The sequence below is a fragment of the Rhinopithecus bieti genome, unplaced genomic scaffold (assembly GCF_001698545.2).
Source record: "Rhinopithecus bieti isolate Rb0 unplaced genomic scaffold, ASM169854v2 scaffold_44965, whole genome shotgun sequence".
Taxonomy (NCBI): Eukaryota; Metazoa; Chordata; class Mammalia; order Primates; family Cercopithecidae; genus Rhinopithecus; species Rhinopithecus bieti.
Window position 1 is genome coordinate 227,490 of NW_016818013.1, and position 24,834 is coordinate 252,323.

A 24,834-nucleotide genomic window follows, 5' to 3' on the forward strand; every position below is an offset into this window, starting at 1 on the left:
CAGAAGACTTTTAGGGGAGGGACCACACTCTAGGACTCATGCTTTAAGAAGGCAAAAATCAACCAAGCACTGTGGCTCATGCCTGTAATCCGACAGCTTTGGGAAGAGGGAGGACTGCTTGAGCCTAGAGGTTTGAGGCTGCAGTGAGCTATGATGGAACCACTGCATGCCAGGCTGGGTGACAGAACAAGACCCTGTCTCTAAAAAACAAACAAAAAAAGGAAGCAAAATGGAAAATGCTTCTTTGCAAACATTATGTCAATTAGTGATATATCTAAAATACAGCTTGAGAGGCTGGGGTAGGAGAATCACTTGAGGCCAATAGTTTGAGGCCAGCCTGGGCAGCATAGTGAGACCCCATCTCTAAAACAAAAAATAAAAAATAAATTAAAATGCAGTTTAACTGTAGCAGCTACACCCTTCAGTAGCATCTGTGAGAGAAGTGTTATTTCTGACCAAGCAGAGCTGTGTTTTAAAATGAAGGCTCCCCCAATCTGTGAAAAACATTCCTAGCTCAAGGATAACTAACAATATCAACAAAACATTACTTTAGCAATGCTTCTGTCTTCCTACCCACCGGGGACAACTGTCTCCATAGCTTGTATCTTACATTCTCAAATAACATCTAGTTTCTGGTTCCCGAGACCAGGCGCATCCTCCACCTACCCCACTCCACTGAACCAAGGATCTGCTGTACACCCTTCCTCATTAGAAACTTCATCTCCACCCTCTTTCCACTCCCCCACAAAACAATCAAAGCACATGCCCAAATTTATTTTTATTTTGCACACATAGGAAACAGGATCCTATCAAAAGAGAACAAAAAAGAGAAATGAGCCAATTATCGCAGAGGAAAAGCATGCACAGATCTGCTTCAAGTTTACTCTGAACCACGGACACTCCAGGAATTCCACACACCAGGAGCTGTCTCACTCCAGGAGGTGGGCACAACCCACCATCTACACAATGGAAACAAGAATGGCCAGGAAATGTCACCGAAGTGGGACTTCCATATGCAGGATCAGTGTTCACAGTAGCACAATTCTAATCAAGTTCAAGGGAAAACAAAATCTGTCTCACACAAACGTGGGAATACAAAATTGTTGAGCCCTAACCATCACTGTCTCTTAACATCATTTGCTATCAAAAAGATAAACAAAATTTAGTCACAGACCTTTGGGTGCCTATTCGGCTGTACCTGATTCCAGGGGCAGCTCTTAGTGTGCTTTTTCATTACAAAAAATAAAGGGAGAAACTGACATTAAAAATGCAAAACAAATGACCTGGAGAAAGAGGAGTGTTTGGACCCACGTAGTTGTCTTGATTGTAAACAGTGAACATTGTGCTTTGTTGTCTCATTTAGATGTAGGCCTGCAGCATGGGAGGTACCACCCTGGCAGTCAGCAGTCACACAGGGTGGTCAGAGACACTGGTGGCGGCATCTGTGCTTGCAACTGCATTCCCAGGGTGTCTGTTTTGTTCCCAAGAGTTTCCCACAAAATTCCCCAGGAGGTTCTCTAATTCAATGTCCTCAGAGTGAAAAGCACAGCCACCAAATCACTCCGTGTCCACTTCCGTGAGATGTCTTGATGTTCCAGTTCAATGAGTAACAATTTCTCAAGAGGCTCTGATTAGTTCATTAAAAAATAAGCACCCCCACCTCATTCCCCGTGATACAGCACATCTAGTAATCTAGGCGCCTTGGCTAAGCTGCATAGCTCTTAGCACACAGGACAGGTCAGGGTTCACACAACACTATACGCGGCAGAACAGAGCTAGCTCCCTGCTAGCCAAACTACTCAGGAGACTACCTGTGAGATCCTGGGGTGAGCTGTGATTCCTATCCAGGAATATGCATTTCCAACCACATCTTCTTCCTTCTAATTATAACAACATGGTCAGAGCAGTTGAGTCAGTACTTTTCCTGTCTTTTCCCAGCAAGCTCCTCCTCCTTGGAGCCCAGCACATACCCGCTTAGACCCAATACAATCTCACAGAGACACCTCAGCTGGTCTCTCTCCCTGGAAGGGTCCAAGTGACTTCCCAGCCAGATGTGCCCCCTGCTTTGAAAGCGCCCTTCAGAACTCACCACTGGAGCTGCCTGAGGGAAGGAGACTCCCGGGCCTGAGAATGCCCTGGAGAGGCGGTGATGTCCAGGGAAAACACACACCCAGTCTGATCTCAAAGGGCAGGACGCGCTACATACACTTCCATAAACACACCGAAAGAAAGGGTAACAGTCCTTTCTCCAAATCAGACCAAGAGCTCACAAAATGCAATGTCTTAGTTTAGGGCAGGAAGTGATTTCCCATGAATTTAAAGAACTTTGCTTAGTGGACGTCAGATCACTGTCAGGCCTCCCAGGCGAGCCTGATTCTAGGCCCCATCGTGCGGTGAGAGCCGCACGCACTACCCTGCCCTGGCGGTGCAGGAGAAGTCTATCTTTAGGATATGAACAGAGACAGAAACATGACAAGGGGCTTGCTCTCTCCTGAATGTCTCTCCAACAGCTTCTGGAAGAGGAAGGCTGACGAGAGGACAGGCTGGAGCAGACGACCTGCTGGGTTCAGCTCAGCCAGCTGCTGCTTTGTTGGCTGAGCTGCCCGGCGTGGGGCTTCCTATTAATACCTGGCAGAAGGATGCTTGCCTGGGATGCTTGGTCTGGCCCCTCCACATGCCACCTGCACCTCCAGCACTGCCTTCTTCCTCTCAGTCTCTCTCCTGAAGATCTGGTCACGCCATCGTAAGGACATCAGCCCTCAGGGACTATCACCACACTACCACCTGAGAGCACAGACTGTGTCAGAAACAGAAGCAACAGAGGAGACATAGTGTGAGTTCATATATTGTCCTCCGTGGAAAATCTGAGAGAGAGCTGTGCTTGCCGTGAGGATATCAGAGGAACTGCCCTTAGCGGCCCATGAGACCATTCCTGGAAGTGAACATCAACGGGGACAGAAAGGCCAGGGAAAGGCCTTCTCCTGTCGTTCCTCTTGCACGTGGGCACCCGGCTACTTGGCCTTCACTACCTGTTCGTACGGGGGCGGAGGCGTGTTGCAGTAGGCTGGAGGGGGCGGGCAGGCCACACTCCCCTGGGGTGAGTTGGGTGGGACCTGGAAAGCCATTGCCATGGAATTGCCGACAGGGTTCATCCCCGGTCCTCCTGGGTCGGTGTAATAGGGCGGCCCCGGCTGCTGGGCTCCTGAAAGACAGACGAACATAGGTGAGCACAGAAGGGAAAGCTCCATCACACCCCGAGTATGCGCAGGCTGCAGGGCCAGCAGACCACGCCCTGTCGTTCACTCAGCGACAGTGTATGAAGGACCCAACATGCTGGTAAGGGGGCACCTGGGGTGTGGTGACAAGCCCTCTCAGGGCTTTGATTCTAGTGGACTACACTCCACGCTACCAGTTCACACATTAGGGTGGAGGGAACTGGGTCACAGTAAGGTAAGGCCGTCTGCGGTGAACTATGGGAAGAGCTGCAAAGACCACCCAGGGTTTGCGACTCAGCCTGGCATGATCACAGCAGCTCCACAACCCCTCTGGGCACGCCGTTGCCTGGTGACCATTTCTGAAGTAAGGTCTCCATTCTCCCCTGCTGGGCTAGCGTGTCCTCAGGGCAGGAGTTACTCATAGGCAGGGAGGCCGTGCACCTGGGCACACATAGCCGGGCTGCAGCTGATGGACGCTCCACGGGTCAGGAGTGGAGCCGCAGGCAGACTCCCTAGTGACAAGCTGAGGAGCAGGGCATGGGGGCACCACGGAAGGTGACGGGAGGGCACAGGCTGGACACCAGACCCCAAATCTAGCCCTCACTCTGAGGTGCTGTTTTTGGTCTTGTTACTGTGAGCATGCAGATGAACACTATAGAATTCTGCATATGTAAATAAATTATCAGGAGAAACCGTGGAAGTGCTGGGTGTTCCCTGGGTAAAGCTGATTTTGTGACAGGACTCAGGTATATTTGAAGTGAGGCTTCATTTAGCTCAGGGAGACACTCAAGTGTCAAAGAAGCTGCCCCTGTGTGAATATTGTGTAGGGTTTTTTTTGTTTTTTGTTTTTTTGCAATTCTCCCCCTGACACAGTGTGATATAGTTCTGACTCTAGAAATATGCCCATCAAGGTACACAAGATGTCCCAAACCTCCAAAGCCCACATAAGTCAGACCATGGGAATCTGCGCATGTGCAGAAGGAGACCATGTAGAACAGCAGCACAGGCCAGGCCTGCACTGTGTCTCACCGAGCACTCTCTCCTGCCAGGAGGGCACTCGGCACAGACACCACCTGTGTGAGCCGCCGCCTTGCCCTGAACTGTGCCGTCCCACAGACACCACCTGAGTGAGATGCTGTGTGGTTCCACAGATGCCACCTGCGCTGCTCTGATGCATCTCGCCCACCGCCTTGCGTGTGTTCTATTTACAAGTCAATCTACTGCCATTACCATGAGTTTCCCGAGGGCAGAGATTATGTTTTATTTAGATTGGATCCTGCTATATGTTATACAATTAAAAAGCCGAGGATTTTTAAAAAGAGGGCATTGCAATAGTCTAGGCAAGACATGATGAAGGCTTCTGAATATTAGAGAAAAAATGGAGAGAAGAGAATGAGGCGCTGAGGCTGTCAGCAATGACTGGCCTGGGATTGACTGGATGGGGAGCGCATGGGGAGGGAGACAAGGGCTGAGAAGAAAAGGCCCTAGGTTCTGGTCTCAATAAAGGCCCCCCCAACAGGCAGGGCAATACGGGAGTACAGGGGCTCTGCAAGAGTGAGTGCCTTACCAACGTCACACTACCGCTACAGCAGCACCAGGACAAGGGCAGGGCAGATGAAAAAGTCTGTGCTGGGCTGGAGAGGGCGGAAGCAGCTCTGGAGCCTCCTGTGGGAAGGTGGTGATGGAAACGTGGGCATGCCCAGGAGAAGGCTGCAGGAAGGAGCAGCACTGAGGCCAGGAGCAGAGCATGAAGCATCTAAGGCTGATGAGAAGGACGTGTAGGCAATGGGAAGACGTGGCAGGAGGTGGCTCACCAGGAACCAGGGCAGCAAGGGGTGGGAGAATTTTCAGGAAAAAGTGATGTCCTCTCCCCAGCTGAAGAGAGATCAAAATAAGCACGGCACATTTCCAGTGGCTGTGGCCCTGGGGTTACCGTGCTCTTTCTCTGCAGTTTCACACCATGGTAGACACAGGTCCCTGCCGCAGTAGGGAGAAAACAGTCCAAGGTGGGGGTGAAGACTGTAGGAGGGGACAGGTGGCAGCTGGAAGTCACACAGGGCAAGGGAAGGTGCCTTTGTGAGGATGGAAATGCTTGCACATATGGGCAGAGGTGGGGAGAGACACACAGGACGGAGAGGACTTTTGGGGAGAAGACAGCTCGGCGAAGGCAGGGGCCTCTGGTGAAGCACTTGGAGCCCACTAGCTGGGAGCTGGTACACAGGAAGGCACCCGAGACAGTGGGCCGAGTGGACAGAGCCATGTGCGGTGCTGCCCTGAAAAGCACAGCAAGGGACTTGGCCACCACGGGTTTGGCAGAGGGGTGGGTGAACGTGGCCGGCAGCCTCCACTACCAGGGGAAGCGGGTCCAGGTGATTCATTTGCTGACAGGGATGTGGGAAAGGGCAACAGGAGAACTAACCAGGGAGATTCCAAAAGCCTCAAGGACAAAGAGAGCAATGTGTGATGGTCACAGATGGGAGCCAAAATAGTGACAAGGAGAGACAGGCCCACTGGTGCAGGATTTGATGTGGTGGGGACAATCTGCACAGAAGTGTCAGCCAGGAGCAAGGAGACTCCACCACACCTCCCTTCCCTACACGGGGTGTGCCCTGGGAGGAGCCCTTCAGTTCTGGTTTGTGGTTGATGGTTTGGTTAAAGAAAATACACAAAACATTCTAGGAAGAGGCTGGGGTTGCAGGAAGACTTTCTCCAGAAGATGGGGTAGAAAGGGTAAGAAGAGGTGAGTAAAACCATGGCTGCCCCTCATGTTGCCAGTGTCCATCAGGCCAGCCTGTGCCGTGTGCACATGGTGGGGAATGGCACAGGATGGGGATTGGGTGGGAGAACAGAGGCTCTGCAAGAGTGAGTGCCTCACCAAGGCCACACTACTGCTACAGCAGCACCAGGACTTGAACCCAGTAGTGAGCTAGACAGTCAGACTCTTCCTACGATGACAGGCGTCTCTCGAAACAGGATGGTGAAGTGCAGAAAGAAGTTCAGGCAAGGGTGGGATGGGAGAGCCACAGGAGACTGGGGGCATCACGGGCCTCTGTGTGGAGCGCTGTCTAAGAATTAAGGGCCGCCACAGCCAGCCTCCCAGCCGGGCTGCACTAGTACCCTTGGCATGTCATCTGTCTCCAGACAATGCTGGAGTCGTTTTACTCTGAACGCCATCATCTCTTCCTCACTGGGAGTCTTGGCATGGTTTGAAAGGGAGCTCTAGGCTCAGCAAAGACTGGGAGAATAAGCTGTGATGTTAACTGACAACCATCCCTTCTCAGTGAGCTGGCCCAGCCCCGCAGGTGCCAGGGGGCTGGCCAGGCAGCCTGTATTCTTAGCAGGACCTGCCACCTCTCCAGCCCAGCTGACTGGCCAGTAGCGTGTCAGAGGGGCTGGGCCAATCTTCCCTGGGGGTGCAGGAAAGTCCAGCAGGCCGCAGAGGGAAGGGTAGAAATGTAGGGAGAGGGAGAGGCGGCTGACACGGCGTGTGGCCCAGGAGAGACAGAGGCCAGGGGCCCAGGGGCCTGACTCCTGACAGCGCTCCAGTTCCACCAGGATCCCCGCATCATTTTAGTCAGCCCCTTCCAACCCAGGGCACATGGGTCTTTGGTCTCACCTCTCCTCCTCTCTAGCCACGCCCTGGCTTCTCTGCTCTGTCCCCTCTGGCCCAGCTGCCCCTACAGCCATGGGCAGGAGCCTCAACACAGGGCAGCAGGGGCAGAGCTCGTTCCTACCACCCAAGCTGTGGCAGGCTTGGCCCTACACTCCTCGCCACCCATCACTCATGGGAGGGTGAGCTCTCCAGAGGGACAGGGCCTGCTATGAGGGGCTCCTGCCCACTTCAGAGCCTTGTGTCTCACCGCGTGCCCTATTCTCCTTCTCCAGCAGTAATCACACTGCCTGGATCCAGTCTGCCCTCCTGGGCCCTCACTAGATAACATGTCCCGGGCTTTCACCACGCAGACCACGTCTCCTGGAATGCCTGTGGCCACCTCATGCCAGGCTCCTCCCAGCCTCTGGTCTGGCTAATTCCCATGTATCTGTTAGTCTCAGCTCAGAATCACCAGGCAGCCCCCTCTTGCTGCCTGTCACTGCCTTCCCAGCAGAGCAGGCACCCCTGTCCTCTGGCACCCAGAACAAGGCACGCCCGTGAGTATGAAGCAATTGCCCAGTATGGTATGATTTCCTGAGCCTTCTGAACACGAGGACACAGCATCACTCATCCTGGTGCCCTGAGAGCCCAGAATGGCACCTTGCATGTGGCAGACATTCCATAAATACATGGGAGGAGTGACTGATGGGACGAGTGACGACTTGGATCTGGGTTTTGGCGCTGCCAGATTGTGCTGGGTGTGCATGGGTTTCCTGAGACACACCTGTTTCTGACATGACAGGAGTGACTGGCTGCCCCACTCAGCAAGCCTGTGCCAAGCCTGTGGCTCCTGTTGAGGGGAGGAGCCCAACACCCTGCTGCAGGTGAGGGAGGGGCGGGAGTGTGGTCTTTGTAGCAGAGAGGCAGCCAGGCTATGTTTGCAATGTGGCCACTCACACTGCAGAACCAGAAACGCCAGCACCTGCATCCAATCCAGTGGGTATATTTGTGTTCATAGCCGCAGTGATGGATCCTGCCAGGAATTGGTGGGATGGGATTGAAATATTTGAACATGGAGATGGAGAGGTATTTGGAATATAAAAGAGAATGGACAGGAGGTGAATAAACTGTGTACTTGTCAAGAACATGAACCCTTAGGTGAAAAAACTGATGACCACACTGGAGAGGCTGCAGTTGAGGTTAAAGGGCAGCGGGGCCGGAGGCCAGAGCCTCATGTGAGCAGCTGAGGGACCCTGGCCAGGTGGAGGCAGTGCAACCGGGAAAGCAGCACGCAGAGGCTGCGCTGACCCAGACAGCTGCTCAGCTTCTGCTCATTTGGCATCATTTTAGTCAGCCCCTCCCAACCCAGGGCACATGGGGCACAGCGTCCTCATAGGACGCTGGCCATGCTTACCATTCAGGCTCTCACAGAGAAAAGCAACCAAGACAAGGTGGACCCAGTTCTCACAGAGGCAGAGACTTATCTAGGAAAGAGAAAGCAAGGACACTTCATTCCCTGCATGAAGCCCGCGGACAGAACGCCAGCAGGGCCTGGAATGTGCCCACAGACTTCAGAGAGATCACGGCAAAGACGTTCCCATGAACACACAGATGATTCTATGGCACATGGCTCTGGAATCGAAAGCACCTTAAAGTCAAAACCTCAACTCCACAATCACAAATAAGCATGGTGAGAACAAAAATGTGAGTGTTCCAAATGAAGCCCTGTGACTAAAGAGCAAAATTACAAAATGAGGTTATTACCAGTAACAAATACAGAATGAAGTCAGGAAAACAAAGCCCAAGGGAGCTGCAGCTTGAAGCAATGACTCTAGCCAAAAAAAAGGGGCTTTGCATGTGCACAGAGAATAAAGAAGATTAAGAAATAATACAACTAGCAAAATAAACTACCTTAAATGGTATTCTCTCCCAAGGGGAATGGTTTGCAAACTGAAAGGGAAAGAAAAAAAAAATGTGCAAGGGAAAATGAAAGACCAAGATAAATGACAACTGACTGGATGTTGGGGAGAGCATTCAGATTGCCTGCCTCTGACCAAGTACCTCTCAGTGCAGGAAGCATGGAAGAGAACTAGGACCTCAGGGTCCTGTGACATGCTAAGTGCACTTCCCCCACAGATCCAAGTATCTCACATACAGCCTGTCATTCTAGCCACAGAGGAATGCTATGAGATACACACAATTTCCATTTTATAGATTCAAAAGCAGAAACCCAAATAAATTACACAATGTGCCCAAGGGACTCTCCTTCCAGTGTACACTGTTGCATCTGTGAGGACCCAGGCGGACCTCTCTGCCAGGAAGGAGAGCTGGAGGGGGAGGAGGTGGAGGGGGAGGAGGTGAAGAGGGAGGAGCTGGAGGGGGAGGAGCTGAGGGGTGCAGGAGGGGCCCATGGAAGGAGACCGGCCCGAGGATGTTGCTGAGCCATGCAGTTAAACCACGGCCGCTTCCTCTATGTGACTTTCATAAGAGATAATTCTTTCTTATTTTTGAAGCTGGCTGAATTGGGGTATGTGTTACTTGTAGCCAAAAGCCTTGAACTAACTCTTCCAGAGAACATTTTCACAAACAACAGACATGTTGCCAGCTCAGTACTGGCATTTCTGTGTCCTCTGAGCTTTCTAGTTTGGTTTGGTTTGAGGTTGTATCTGCTCATTTTGCTAAACTGTCTCAACCCTTAAAAATATTTCTGAGCTCATTCTCCAGGATTTTTAGGTAAGTACTGATAAACTGTTTACAAATAGTAATAGTTTTGTTTCTCCTTCCTGATGGTTGAATGGCTGTCTGGAGGGTCTCAGGACAAGCCACAGGCCAGTGAGTGGCAGGAGGGGAGTGAGCCAGGAGGGGTCGCAGAAGAGGTCAGAGCCCACTGGGCAGCCAGGAGGGGTGCTGAGAGAAGAGAGGGCCTCCTTGACCTTTCAAAGTGCTTCTGTGGGCACAGTGGGTCCATGGGAGTGCTAGGAGCACAAGCCCTGGCTCCTGTTGTGACACTGGCTGCCTTGCTGGAAGCAAGGGGCAGCAAGAGAACCAGCAGGGAGGCTCTCAACAAAGGGTGGTGGCAGCCAGGGTGGTGTCGAGAGAAAAGGCCAACTGGCCCCAAGGCTCCTGGCCGGAGCCCTGGAAGAACAGAGGTGGAGCCTGGAAAGAGGGCGGAGGGAAGAATCAGCCTGCAGGGTCCTCCACTCCCACCTTTTTGACTCAATACATAATTTATGGGAGTAGTCTTTCATTTCCAAGTGGGTGCAGAGCACGCATTTGTTCATTTACCGACATCTACAAACTTCAGGTATCCTACTGGGAGTAGTAACTGCTGCCCCTCACTGAGTGCTGACTCTCCGGCCTGTGCTCAGCAGGGGACATGAAGGAAGTACTCTTAGGATCCCAGCTTCAGGGGCTTGAGGTTCAGAGAACTGAGCAACTTTCCCAAAATCGCCAGAGAGGCACGAAGTTTAAAACGAAGCCCCTAGTATCCGGAGGTATGCAGCTTCTATTTCTATAAACATATTCAGACACCTTTGTGGTGCAAAATCTAAGAGCTTCTTTCAAATGTTCCATTTATTTTTATATTTTGATCAGTTTAATAGCAATGCATTGACACTCCTACAGTTTCCATCACTCTGTCCTCTTATTTTTACATTTTTGTTTTATATACTTTGAAAATTAATTTAAGACATGACTATTAAATCTTCCCCTTTTATAAAAGATGATTTTTATCCATATTAAAAGGACTTCCTTTTCATAGGCATATATTACTAAATCTATGGAATACACAAAAAACTGGTAAGTGGGAAGAAGGGAACTGGACTGCAGACTGCGTATTTCTTCTTCCACTGTATACACTGTACATTTCCTCTTGAGGTACATACACACAGAACCTCCTGCTACTGCCTTCTGGGGAAGAGAGGAGGAAGGGAGTTAAAAGACGTGGGTATTAGGTACCCAGCCTTCAGGCCAACCTGTTAGGGTTTACAGAGACCACACACTTGAAACACAGCTGGGATGCATGTTAACATTGCTTTAGGACATTGGGGTCCTGATGTCCCACAAGAAAAGGCACAAATTTGGTGAGCAAGATTAAGTAGAAAATGAAACCCCCACGCTAAAAGTTTTCACTTTTTCTTTCCTAGCTGTATAAACCAGAAGTTGAGTGAAGACAATAGTTTTGCTTGCTGCTGCTTTTTTAAAACAAAAATAACTGTGTTAATAAAGAGAATTCCAGTGCATCCCACAGAGCAGATCCTCGAGCATCTGCCAAAAATTAGAGCAAAAGCAGTCATGTTATTCCAAGAGATGAATACTAACTTTCACTCCGGCCTTGCAGAGTTCACAAGTACTCACACTATTCTTAATGCTCAACTTACAGGACTGTGGCCAGCACAGTCCATCCTTCAATGTTTGTGTCTTCATCAAACCTGTAGCACTTCTCAGTGCAGGGGGCATCCTGCATCACCTGAGGACCTTGCTGAAATACAGACCTAGACTCAGTGGCTCTGAGTGGGGCTGGGGTGAGGGAGAGCCTGCATTTCTAACAGGCTCCAGGAAGCATGCATGTCTTCAGGCTGTAATTTGAGTAGCATGTGCAAGGTACTTGATAAGCATCTATGGATCCTCGTAACATGTTATGATTACCATCCTTCCTTACAGAGTGGGAATCTGAGTCATGAAGGATAGGTCCCTCCCTTCACTCAACCCTTCAGTAAGTTCCATGAGCTCTGGGCCCAGGAAGGACTCCATACGTGCTCTGTCCTCACCACCCCAATGCCCCACCCTGGCCAAGTAGGACAGTGCCTCTTACAGCTCTCTCTCAGGTTCCTTTGCTTAGGTTTATGATTCTCTCCAGAAGTTCTCCTGTGCGGCTCTCAAGTCACCTTTGATCTCGCCCCTTCTTTGCTAATCCCTCCTGGTGAATTCCTGTTAGTTTCCCATGTCACGCATGCTCTTTAGCCTCTCTCGTTAAAGCAGAACATACTTGAATTTTGATTTTAACACAACATGTCCTTTTTTCTTTTTTTTTGAGATGGAATTTCGCTCTTGTTGCCTAGGTTGGAGTGCAATGGCGCAATCAGATCACTGCAACCTCCATCTCCTGGGTTCAAGCAATTCTCCTGTCTCAGCCTCCTGAGTAGCTGGGATTACAGGTGCATGCCATCATGCTCGGCTAATTTTTGTATTTTTAGTAGAGATGGGGTTTCATCATATTGGTCAGGCTGGTCTCAAACTCCTGACCTCAGGTAATCCCCCTGCCTCAGCCTCCCCAAAGTGCTGGGATTACAGGTGTGAGCCACTGCGCCCGGCCGTCTTTTTCTTCTTACAGAGGAGTGTTAACACATTCCTCTTCACTGCCATGCAGACTGTGGATGATCTTCCTCTGTCATGTTTTGTTTTTGTTTCCTTGCTGTTTCTTATCTAGTCTGTTTCCCTGCCCTCCCCCCACTTTTTAACTTTCGTTACTATCTTTGACAGTGGTTTAGAATGTGGATATGTTGCTTTAGATTTCAAGAGGAGCTACTGTAGAGACATCCCAGGAGCTGTCAAACACATCAGACACGACTTTGTGGAGATTCAGCCTCGTGAGCCTCCTTCCAACCCCTCACCAGTCTTTCTTCACTGAACCTGGAGAAGCACAGGTGCTGGGGATGGGTAGAAGTGCAGGCTGGAGCTGCTGAGGACAGCACCATGTCCTCAGTGGAATGGTCTCTGTGCCGGCCAGCTGGCTGTGAAGTAAGGAGATTATTGGCACGGAGTGAGCTTAGGATGGGTGCCCTTGAAAATTCCATCCAGCCTTGAGATTCTTTTGACATTTTTTCCCTGAAATAATACAATGAACATGTAGCAAAACTAATTAAGAAAAAGGAGAAAAGGCACTCCAGAAACAGAATGAAGAGAGAGAAATAACTACAAAGACAACGGTTACTGTAAAAGATGTTTAGAATACTGTAAACAAGTATGCGTTCATTCTCCCTCACAGTCTCCGGAAGCAACCTACCCCCACTGATATGCCGACTTCTGGCCTCTAGAACTGGGGGAAGACACATTCCTGCTGTTTTAAGCCATCAGTCTGTGTAGCACTTTGTGAGGGCAGCCCCGGGACATGAATCCAGTATGCACCTTCTCCCGCTGTCAACAGCAGAAGCCCACGTCAGCCCACAGCACACGAGGCAGTCTCAGCACAAGAAAACCAGCACTGCTCCCAGAAGCATAATTAGTGGAAACATTTTAAAACTGTGCAGGGCTTCTTTTTGTTTGTTTGTTTACGACTAGACCTGGGATTCTGTGACCCTATAATTTTGTTCTCCCTTTTGCCTAAGTTAGATCAAAGGTAATTAATAACAAATCCCCGTGGCCACATGCCCAGTTAAGCGCCTCGCTTTGTTTTCAGTAATCATCATCACGTGTGCAGGCCTCATCTAAGCAGCCAGCCCACCTCCCCACCCGCCAACTTCTCCTCCACAGGGAACCAAGGCTTAAAATACTGATACTCAACAAACAGCAGACAGAAAAACACCACTTCACATCCTTTAAAAGTATTTTCCCAAGTCATTAGAAGTCTTCAGAGAACTAAAAGTAGATTTAAGGTTGAGAGGGTAAAAGGCAGATAGAATGGAAATGCATGTCATATTTTTGCTGAATTTCCACAGGCAATTTGAACGTGTATGATAAAAGGGACTTCCAACTTCAGCCTTTCACTTTGGGTGGTGCAGCATCCACGTTTTTCTATGAGAGGAGGTCAGAAGTCACTGTCATCTTGTCCTCATCCCAGGGACAGCTGCCTCATCACCCCGGCTGTCCTGTGGCTGCACCATGCCCCCACACAGGGCGCCCGCACAAGGGACACGCACACAGTATGCTCACAGAGCACTGAGTGACAGACGGCAGGTTGGACGTGTAGGCACAGGGACTTCACGTGGGGCTGCAGGCCTCATCGCAACAAGGAGCCTCCGGTCTTGTTTGGCCCACATTTTCCCTCATCCGCCCCTCGGAAGGGCCGGAAGCAGCCATTTCAAATATTAATACATTTAGGGAGAAAAGTGCAATGGCAGACTTGGGAGCTGAGGGATCTGAAGAAGGCTCTGCTTCCCAGAGGAACGCAGCCAGCAAGGCTGGGGGTGCCTGTCGGATGCAGAGGCCCATGTGAGCAAACGTGAGGGAGACCCTTGGTGCATGCAGTGCGCCCCTCCAGATGCAGGCACCCATGAGTGGACGAGGACGGACCAGGAGCTCGGGCTCCATCTCAGCCCCATCACTGGCGAAGCAGAGGACAGCGGGCAAGGGACTTAAATCTGCTCTAAGTTTCTGTTCCCACTGATCAAAGATCACAGATGTGCAAGCTTTGTTTTGAGTAATGTAACAACAGAAATTGCCTACCAACAGGGCAGGCTGTAAAAAATTCTTTTTGAAATACAGTCTGTGCAAAGTGCATTATCTGCCATTATTTATAGTGGCTAAGGACATTAAATGCTTTCACATGGAAAAAAAAAACAGCTGCCACTTTTGTATGGCAGAACATTCTAGATATATCCACTTTACACAAACTGGGCTGTGCAAACCGTAACAGCAAGGCAGAGGTCACAGGGAGGGGAGGGGCAGCACGGGGGCTGGAAAGAGAAGTGCTGAGTAAGAATAACGGAGACAGAGATGGAATGTCAGATGGACAGAGCTGGAGGACTTTGTGGAAACATTCCCGCTGGTGTGGAGGCCCACCATATTGGGAGGCCCTCACCAACTAAGACAGTTCCCACACCCACACCCCCTCACCCTGACCCTGATCAGCCAGTTTCCTTCTGCTATCAGGGATGAACTGGTAAGGAATATTCTAGTAGCTATGAGAATGCATGAATAGACTGGCATTTGTGATTTGTAAACAAAAAAGTATTTCCAGTTGATTTCTTTCAGCAAAACCATAAACTCAAAAATCTCTATCCTGAAGGCTGCCGCCCAGGGCAGCACAGGGCAGGAAATGAGTGTGAGACCCCACAATGCAACAGAACCTTACAAAACCCCCACGGCCACACACCCTGGGTCCCTCTGCCCTCCTGTTTCTTCAGGAAAAAACCCAGAATGAAAATGTCGCAGCCCCAGGGGCTGAAGAACAGGGAGAGGTGGCCTGCAAGGCTGTCCCATCATCATCCCCGCACCTCAGAAGCACCCTCAGAAGCACCGTCGCACTGGAAAAGAATGACACGCATTCCACCAGTTCTGAAGCCAGATGTCCTCACAACCGAAGCATTTGTGCTTGGGCTATGACTTGAGGGTAATTAAACTGTCAAAACACCCTCCCTACTATTTCCATTTTCTCTCAGTTGGTGTCAGTTAGTCACTGCAGGCTGACAGACTTATTACAGGATTGAGACATGAGAACAAATAGTCAGAAACCCATAAATGAACTCACCACAAATGGCTGCTGGAAAGGAAGAAAACTATCTGTCGGGAAAACTCCATCTACTTCAGTCACATTAAGGAAATCATTTTTAAACAAAACTTAAATCACATTAACACCACAGATTTCATTATTGACTGTCCTCTGCAATCTCTATGCATCTGCGGGATTCTCTAGTGGAACTCAGGACCATTTTTTAGAGGCAGGGTCAAGCTATGTTGCCCAGGCTGGAGGACGGTGGCTATTCACAGGCATAATTACTACAGTCTTGAGCTCTTGGCCTCAGCCCATCCTCTCACCTCAGCATCCTGAGTGGCTGGGACTACAGGTGTTTGTCACTGGGCCTGGCTAGCCTCATGACCATTTCACAAAAAACATTATCCAATGCTCTCTTTCCTAACTGCACCTTGATGGTCTTGCTGTACCAGCAAATTGTCATCTTGACTATGACCTTTAGTGGCCACATAATATCCCACAAAGAAGATGGACCATAATTCAATCATCATTTCCTTTGGAGCTCCCTTAACTACCCATTTGCCACATTCAATCACAGGGGCACCACTCTCAGCTGAGGCCACCTCCTGCCAGCCAGCCCCTCCTTCTCCCAGGCCTACAGTGCTGCCTCAGCCTAGACTTTTACATTTTCTCCACCCTACAGTTCCTAAAGAGCAGGGAGGATTCTCACCCACACCCTCCACCTGGGTGAACACAGTGGCTGGAGCTAATTAGCTCATGTTTTCAGAGTGAATGAACGAATGAAGTGAATAAACGAATGAAGACAATTGTTCCTCTCTACCCAGGAGAACATATTGGTGGGACCCTGCCAGCATCCTGATGGGGAAGGATTTGGGGTTGGGCATTTAAGGAGCTCTGACTTTCTGCTGCTGCTGCATCTTGGCTGATACTATATGCATAGATTACATAGAATGAGGAGTGCTTTTCTGCAAACCATTTCATTTTGCAGTTAGGGTGCTGAGGTTTAGAAGGGACCGTGGCCTACACTGGGTCTCCAGACCTCAGGCCTCTTAACTCCCTGACCAGGGCCTCTTTCTCAAACCACAGCTACTCCACACTCCTCCCACTTTTCAGCCTCTGCACAATCCGGCCAGGCCCTGAGTCCTGTGGCCAGCAGCTGCAGCCTTTGGGTCCTGGTTCCTGGGCTGGCCTTGGAGCCCCACCTTTGAACCTCAGCCTCATGCTGACTTTGCCAGCCCCTTTCCACCACGTTCAGAGTCCTGCCCCAACCCACACCAACCCCCAGGACCACGATGCTGCCAATTTCCTCCCCTCCCCGACCAGGAGCCTCTGCAATGCACAGATTCTCTGCTTTCCCATGCTCATCAGTGATGCTTGTCCCAGCAGGAGTGCCACGTGAGCCCCCCACCCCCGCACCCCAGAGTATGAGCCACTGCCCTCCCCTAACACAGTGGATGAGTCTGGGTCCTCTAAATCCCTCTGCTTTTTCATCTTCATTAACAGGCATCCCACGCCTAAACCCACTTCCCCTCTCAGACTAGCAGAGGAGAAATGAGGCTCTGCCGAAAATTCACTAACACCCACCCTGCTTTGTGCAGATGCCTGCATACCTTGGCACTGCCCGGGCAGCCTCGAGCATGACATTTACCCTGTGGACCACATGGGACATTGGGATCCCTCGGCTCCTCTCTCTCCCTGGACTGCCAACCTCTGTGTGGCCCTCCTCAGTCCCCATGCTCCCAGGGCCCACGCCACAGATAATATGGGATCTGAGCAGACAGCTGCAGCAGGGTGAAGCCACCCTCAGGGGAGGTGGGTGTCCAGACCAACAGCAGGCAGGACCCTGCTGACTCCATTCTTGTGTTCACTATTACTCTGTCTAGGAAACAGCTGAATTCTTCCCAAGCTCAGCACTGTTAACAAATGATCCAGCCCTGGACCTGGCAGGGAAATGATGGAAACTGTACACTCCCGGGAGCCCTGGGAGCCTGCTTTCATATGACAGTCTGGATATCCTGGGATCAGCCACACCACTGCAGGCCTGCAAGAAGTATAAAATGAAAAAGGGATGGCAAACCAAGTCTAAATTTTGGTCAGAGAAGATGCGCTGGGACCAGCAGCCGCTCACTCTAGAGAGCTGGGGGCTTAATTATTCTTAAGCCAAATGGCCCTTCTGTGGGAAGCCTTCCTGGAGTTGTGCACCAGATGGAGTCTCCTACTTACACGGTTTCCTAGCATCCTCGACTTTCTCTCCCTTGCACTCATGATGGTCACTCACTACAGAGCTGTTTGTGCCAAAGCTCACACAGGTGCTGGAGCTATGCATGCAGCGGTGACTGAGGGCGGGCGTCCAGGCTGTGCAGTGTTCTGAGCTCCTGCAGGCGCCTCAGCAGGTGTGCAGTAAATATGGACCAAGACAGCAATTCAGGCAGGTCTGTGCTCCAGGCTGTGACTGTGGTTGTGATGCATTGCAACCCTGGTTTACCAGGCTGCAAACCTGGGAGCTCCTGCAGTTCACCCAGCCTGAGGATAAGGGCATCTACTTGGTGCCTGAGACCATGAGTCCTGTACACAGCCCCGTGGGGAGCCCAGTGCAAATGTGGAGGATTAAAGCTGGTAAAGCCCCTGGCAGGGCACCCAGGGAGAAAGTGGAGGATATGAAGCAGCCAGAGACAACTTCACTATGGGCACAACGCAGAGCGGCACCTTGGAGGAAGGCATTTTCAAGGCAGATAGAGGATGTGTGCAGGCCTCAGTGTGATGTAGGATGAGAGAGAGAAGGTCACTCAAACTGGACACAGAGTAGCGGGGATGGGTCTGAGGAAGCTGTGAACGCGTCCTCGGTCCTCAGCTAGGGACTCTGGACTTAACACCGTGACCCAGGTGAGCCGGCAGAGACTCTGCCACAGAAAAACAGCACGGCCAATGTGCTTCTGTTTTTTGTTTTTTAAGACCCTTCTGGTAGCCAAGTGGAAGACAGAGGAGCTGGCGGAGACCAGTGGCCAGCAGGCACTGCGCCAGGGTGAGATAAGGGATGTGGCAGATCTAATGGCCTGGTTGTTGGAGATTCTCCCAGACAGATGGGGTGGGGGTAGATGGGGTGCAGGGTTCTGCAGAACAGAGGGATGGGGCCAGAAAGGAGTGCATATAGGGATGCATTCTCCTCTCAAAACCCTGGCATGCCAGGGTTCAAAAGAATTATGCAGCTGCAGGCACAGTCTCAGCACCTCACCTACTCACAAGAGCCCCAGTTCACATGAGCGGTAGACTCTGAGGACCACAGACCAGGGACATGTAGCCTTCTGCATTGGGGGCTGTGGGGCCTCCCATGCCAAGTGGGGCAGGGGCTGCTCCTCCCTGCAGTAAAACCTCTCTGACTGATCCAGATGAGACCCAGTGAGTGACGGCTTGCGTCTCTCATTTTAACAGAAATTTGCACTTTGCCCTCTGATACAGCACAAATCTGAAACGATTTAAATATTTCCAAATATCAAAGACTAAAATCCACTTATGGATTCAAAATGGTACTAACCTGGCTGAAAGTTTAAGGCACAGCTCCCAGTGAACTGCTGTGGAAAATACATTTTCTATTTTTCTGAGCAACATTTTTTAAAATAAAGAAAATTCTTTCTGAAAGGAAAACCCTGTGGAGTATGTGGTGGAAGAAAGCTGTACAAGAACAAATACGCAAATGACTTTGCATCTTGATAACAGCCTGTTCTCTCAGGAAAACAGAAGAGAGAAGATAATTTTCTCCTTTTACATTCAATCCCTCTACTTCTCTCCCATTTAAAAACCACTTTATTGATGTCTGATTGACAGACAAAACATTGTGCATGTTTAAGACTACAACCTGATGAGTTTAAAGACAGGGGCACATCCAGAAAACCATCGTCGCACTCTACTCCGTAAACATCTCTATCACCTACAAAAGCTTTCTCTACTCTTCTTGTTATTTTTGTGTGATAAAAACATTTAGCATAAGACCTACCCTCTTAGCAAAATTTTAATTATACATTATAGTTGTATTAATTGTAGGTCCTACACTGTACAACAGATCTCTAGGACTTATTTTTCTTAACTGAAACTTTGTAAAAGCGAAGGCAACCACTGCTCCCAGAACTGACCACCTATCCACAGTGTACAGTCAATAGAGAGTCCCATCCCCAGGCTCCCACGTGGAAACTGTGGCTGGGAGCAGGGTGGCACAGACACCAGCAACGCCCCTCTGCCCAGCCTCAATCTACACGTGGCCAGAAGACCAGTGCTCTGATGAGCGGAGCCAGCCCAGCCCTCCAGGACCCTTGGCTCCCCGCTGTCATCAGAGAGCTCCCTGGCCTGTGTCCTGAGGGAGTCCACACCACCCACCACAGTATGTAGGAGTTTTAGATGGCTAAGGCAATGTTTTACAAGAATTAAGAAACAGCTAATTCATTTTGACCCTGGGATGTCACTTTGGGTGATATGCACTAAACAGACTAAATGTGATCTGTACAAAAACATCTATTGCTACAGTCTTTGTAAGTATCTGGAATACTAGTAACGGCACAATGAATACTTGTTGAATGCATGAATAAAAGGCGAAACATGAGAAAACAAAACAAATTATCAGCAATAATAAAATAAGCAAATTACCATTTAGTAACATAATATCTAGTCCACAAGCATTAAGAATGGCAGGGGTATTACCGTTCCTACACATAAATTTATATGTGAAATAATGTTTAAGGAAAAAGGCAGAGAGCAAATAAAATGCTTATACAAACTGCATCACATCACGTGCATATGTGGCACACTGATAACTGTAAGAATATGAGGCGACGGGTGTGCGATATACCTTACGTTTGTTATCTGCACAAATGCACAATGGAGCTGGACATCAGAACTAAAAAAATGAATCACACACCTGAGCTCTCTCTTCTGGCACATTCTGCAGCAGTACACTTTATAAATGTTGGCAGAGGACACACACTGCGGGGAGGAGAGACAAGGACAGGGCTGGCTGACCTGGGCCGAGATTTGGGGGCTGCCTGGTGTAGGACACATTGAAGGCTGGCTCCTCAATCAGCGGCGGGGGGTACATGCGCCTCCGGATGAAGAAGCCGGCTCCGCAGCAGAAGAGCACGCCCATCATGAGGAGGAACCTGAGGAGAGGACAGACGTGAGGGTGGTGCTGGCAGATGGGGGCCCTGAGGACTCGGCCCTGCAGCTCAAAGGCCTCACGCACTTCTCGGAGGTCCAGGACCAATGACTCCCAAATGCACGGATCAGAGGGCAGAGGCATAGCCACAAGGCTCGCACCTCAGACTTGGTCCTCTTGGGCCCATTTTACCCAGGGACATTCCTCTAGTGGAAGGCACCAAGTAGATGCTTGACCTGCGGCCTCTGGGACAGGCCCCAGTGAGGCCACCCACACAGAAGCACCGTAAGTGAGCTCTGTCTCAGCTCAAATGGCCAGCCAGTTTCAAAAAGTTCATGCAGTCACTTTCCTGTCCACGGCTCTGACCTCAGCTCAACATTTTAGTTAGAACAGGAGATGCCGTCTGAATCCTGTCTGAACGCCATGGCCGATCCAGCCTTGGCCTTGCTGTCTGTCTCCCTGTTTTCCATTCTTCACTGTCAAAACAGCAAGGCAGAGCACATTTATCCTTCCAAACCATGTCTCCGTGATCACATGAACACCCACAAGGAAACAGAAGTACGCTTCCTGGAGCACACCTTAATTATAGGGAAACTATGGGAACAGAAATACAATCAATAAAAATAGAATCAAGAGAAATACAATCAATAACAGAAGCAGAGCTGAGCGCTTTAAGGGTAGCACCTCTGTCCAACCCATCTGTGAATTCTCATTGACTATCACTTCATCAGCATTCAGTAAATGACTGCAGAATGAACCAATGAATGGCTTCCTTCCATTCCTCATTTGCCCTATACTTTTTGTTTCTAGAAAAAGAGGAGAGTCACTTTGAGAAGAATTAGTAATAGACAAAACTGGCAAACTGGCAAAACTGGCAAACTCTTGCCCATCTCTGAACTGAAATTATGAGGGGATCCCTGGAACCATCCAGAAACCATGCAGACACCCACATGATGAGGGTACCTGCTGCCCTGTGAGGATGGGCACGCAGCAGAGTAGGTCGCGGTCACTGGCACCAGTCCACATATAAAAAAAGCTTAAGAGCGTACAATAAAGCCTTTGAGAATATTAATGTGATGTTAAGTGGAAGGTCTTCAGCCAGCCCAAAAGTATTTACCGGATAACCTTGGAAGGCTGAGCAGGGAGAAAAGCCAGAGGCACGAGACAGGAATGACTCAGGAAAGACTGAAACTGTGGCCTTGTCATCTGCTGTCTAATTCATTATTCATTCAGCAAGTCATCTTCAGGCGCCTGCTATGCCCTATCACCACACTGATCATGGCAGTGAGTAGGCAGGTGAGGCCCCCATGCCCCCTGCTGACACTGAGCTTACAGAGGAAGGAGACAGATACCAACCTATACAATTATTTATCCACAACCTGGTAAGTGCTAAAAAGGCAAAACGGGAGATGCAAGAATTTTGTGTGTGGGGGGATAAAATATACATAAATATAATTTACTGTTTTAATCATTTTTAAGTGTATAATTCAGTGCACTGAGAGGTTTGAACAAGGGTATCTGTGGTGGTGAGCAAGACTGCGAACGCGCATTTCTTTTAGTGACAGCTGGGCTGGGCTCTGAAGAATGAGATAAGCTGAAGCGGAGGAAGGGGCATTCTGGGTGGAAAGAACACAGTGCAGGTGCTGGGGCCGGAGAAGCTGGAGCAGGAGGCCTGGAGGCTCAATCCCCATCATGGGTGGAGAGAGCAGCCATGGGGAGCCAGGAGACCCAAACCATTCAGGAGTGTGGCGACATAAGGCTTAATGTGCTTGGCATCAAGAAAACTTGCTAAGTTCCCAAAGGGAAAGGCTTCCTCTCCTAAAACTGATTTCCCTCAGGTGGACTCAGTGACAGTCTTACACTCAGCACTGAGTCCTGCTGTTAGTATCTGGGTAGAAATATACAAAGCACAGAGAGGCTGGATGTGTACAGGGTTTACTTTCTCAGCGCCACTGGCCACTTTCAAGAGACCAGGCTCCCTGGATTGAAAAATGCAGAAGGCACCTGAGATCTTGGTCTTGTCTAAAAGATAAGCTAAAATGTTGGTTCCACTGGCAACAGTAGTAGGAACATTTTGTTTTTCTAGACAAAAGAAAATGACATTGCAGCTCCCACCTTAGACTGATGGAGAACAAGCATAAAGCGAGGCTGGAATGGAGTTACACGGGATCCACCTCACCCCTTACAGAACTCATAGTCTGATAACTTTTTCTGTTCATTTATGTTTATGTTAAAAATTTATTTAAAATAATTTCTGGTAGAGATGGGGTCTCACTATGTTGCCCAGTGATCTCAAATTCCTGGCTTCAGTGATCCCCCCCACCTTTGTCTCCCAAAGTGCTGGGGGTACACCCAAAGTGCACCACTGCACAAGGACAAGAACTTATTTTAAAAGAGAGAAACTAACAAAGGGGCAGGAGAAAGCGTTTCTAAAAACAAGGAAAAAGACGCAGCAGGGTGTTGGCTGGGGGAGAGGAGCAGTAGTAAGAAAGGCAGCTCTTGCAGTGCTGGGGGCGCAGGCTGGCTGTTCCCTAGATGTCCTCTTTGGTTGCTCAACAGGTTTTGGAAGCTTTCAAAGGGATTAAGAGAGGAAGTTTGTGCCTTTTTTTTTTTAACATTAGAAGTTACCTGGTTACTTTAATTCAATTTGTTTTTTGATTCCTTCCCCCGACCCCCTAGCCCCAAGTGTAGCAGTTCTCAATTCTGCAGTCCCAAGGACTGGTGCAGCTACTGTGCAATTCCTGCCCAGACCCACTCAGGACTCCGCACAGGACCCTGCTGTGGACTCACCCACAGTGCCACCTAGGCTAGTTCTCACTCAGGCCCACTGTGCTTCCTGAGTCCACTCAAGGGTGCCATCAGTCCACCTTCTCTATTCTTGATGATTCCATCCAGACCTCCTTGGTGAAAAGATCCTCAAGATCTCAGAGTTGGCAGGAACTCTGAAGGCATTCTCCTTCAAAACCTTTTTTTTTATGGTCAGGAGACACCTTCAAATGTCGTGGGGCCCAGGCGGCAGAGCAGCCCCTCCCTCCCATCCTGCCCCTTCCTCCTCTCCACCAAATGCCCATCCTCACCACAGAAGCTTCCCATCACCTTTCACACATTCACTCTCCTTATGCTCTGGCCCTGTAAGGTGCTGTCCCTCTGCCCCAAACGCCCTCTCTGAAGACCCAGTCAAAAGCTTTGTAGCTTTCTCCAACTTTTCTAGCTTCAGAAGTTCTGCGCTCTGGCTTTAAAGTATCCACACCTTATTATCTGCTTAGATATCATCTTCTTCAGGTGTCTGCCTGCCTAAGGCCCTCTCCATAAAACCCCAGCATAATGCCTGGTGCTTATCAGGCCCGATGTTAATTGAGAGAGAAAATTCATGGGGTGGAACCCAGGTGCCCTTTGTATTTCAGGTGAGACACTGCACGCTCATACCCCCAGGTGCTCCCTGGCTACATCACCAGCTTGGAACCCTGTGTCAATCTCAACGTTAATGACTCAGCCCCATCTTCTGGCATCTGGCACTCAGACCTTGCAACAGCCTGACCATGTGCGATGCGACTTGTGGGAGTTTCTCCAAATGGGGCCCACCAAGTCGTCATGTGCTGCCTCGCCAAGGTGCCCTGCCTCTGACAGGTGACCCTGGCCAGCAGCTAGGAAGCACCTGGCTGCCAGTGCAGGTACAGCTTCTAGGCAGCCCGACAGAAGCTGCCAGGCCCTAACAATTCAGCTGGACTTTCTCAAATTTCTCTTTTTGATCATATAATGCCTGAACACTGACAAACTTTACAAGCATTCTCACGCCCTCATCATCATGTGTCTGGTGCTTTAGACCAAGCCAACATCCTCACAAGCCCGTTCACAGTTCAGGGTTTCACACTCCAGACGGTTCGCCTTCTTCCACCCCAAGGTCCTGGCAGGAGGATCTGGAGGGAAGGCCTGCCCTGAAGCTGGGCCTTAGCCCCTGACACTGGGCCCTCCCCATCTCTGGTACTGGCCCCCTCCATCTGGAGATCCACACAGAGCCATCAACCTTTGGACAGTCTTAGGCTACAACAATTATTCTTCTGTTACAGAGTTTTAGGTATTGGCACCTCTGCAGTGTGGGGACCTGATACCAGCTCCCTTGTTAGTGGGGGTACACCTAGGTGGGGCTTACCGGGCTGGTCCTAAGGGAGGCCTGGCCAGCAGTCGTAAGGTCAGGTGAGGCCAAGGAGGTGGTGAGGTGATGATGAAAGAAGGCATCACTATTAAAGAACATCCTGGTCACATAACACGCGGAATTCCCACTCCCTACAGACTTCTCTAATCAAACCCTGGGCACAGGTGTTAAGGGAGAAAGACAAAACCGCACAAAAATTCAGGTGGCTGCTGTCACATGCTCAGTAAGGTCTTAAAGCCTCAAAAGGTCAGTACAGTCAAAATCTTAACATCATAAAAAGGCTTGCGTCATGCAGCAAACAAACTCTAATACTTTTTGAAGTTTACTGAAGGGCATCACCACTGCATGGGAGAAGAAGAGCAG

General features: G+C 49.9%; 1 protein-coding gene across 1 annotated transcript; it reads right to left on the reverse strand.

Moving 5' to 3' along the window:
• Positions 1-760: 760 nt before the first annotated feature.
• Positions 761-24,834, reverse strand: VOPP1 (VOPP1 WW domain binding protein). Its single transcript, XM_017856533.1, has 3 exons — positions 24,469-24,834; positions 20,186-20,322; positions 761-3,202 (listed from the first exon to the last, which is right to left on the reverse strand). Exons 1-3 carry the CDS (start codon positions 24,552-24,554, stop codon positions 3,012-3,014), a joined length of 414 nt encoding a protein of 137 aa, XP_017712022.1. The 5' UTR covers positions 24,555-24,834; the 3' UTR covers positions 761-3,011.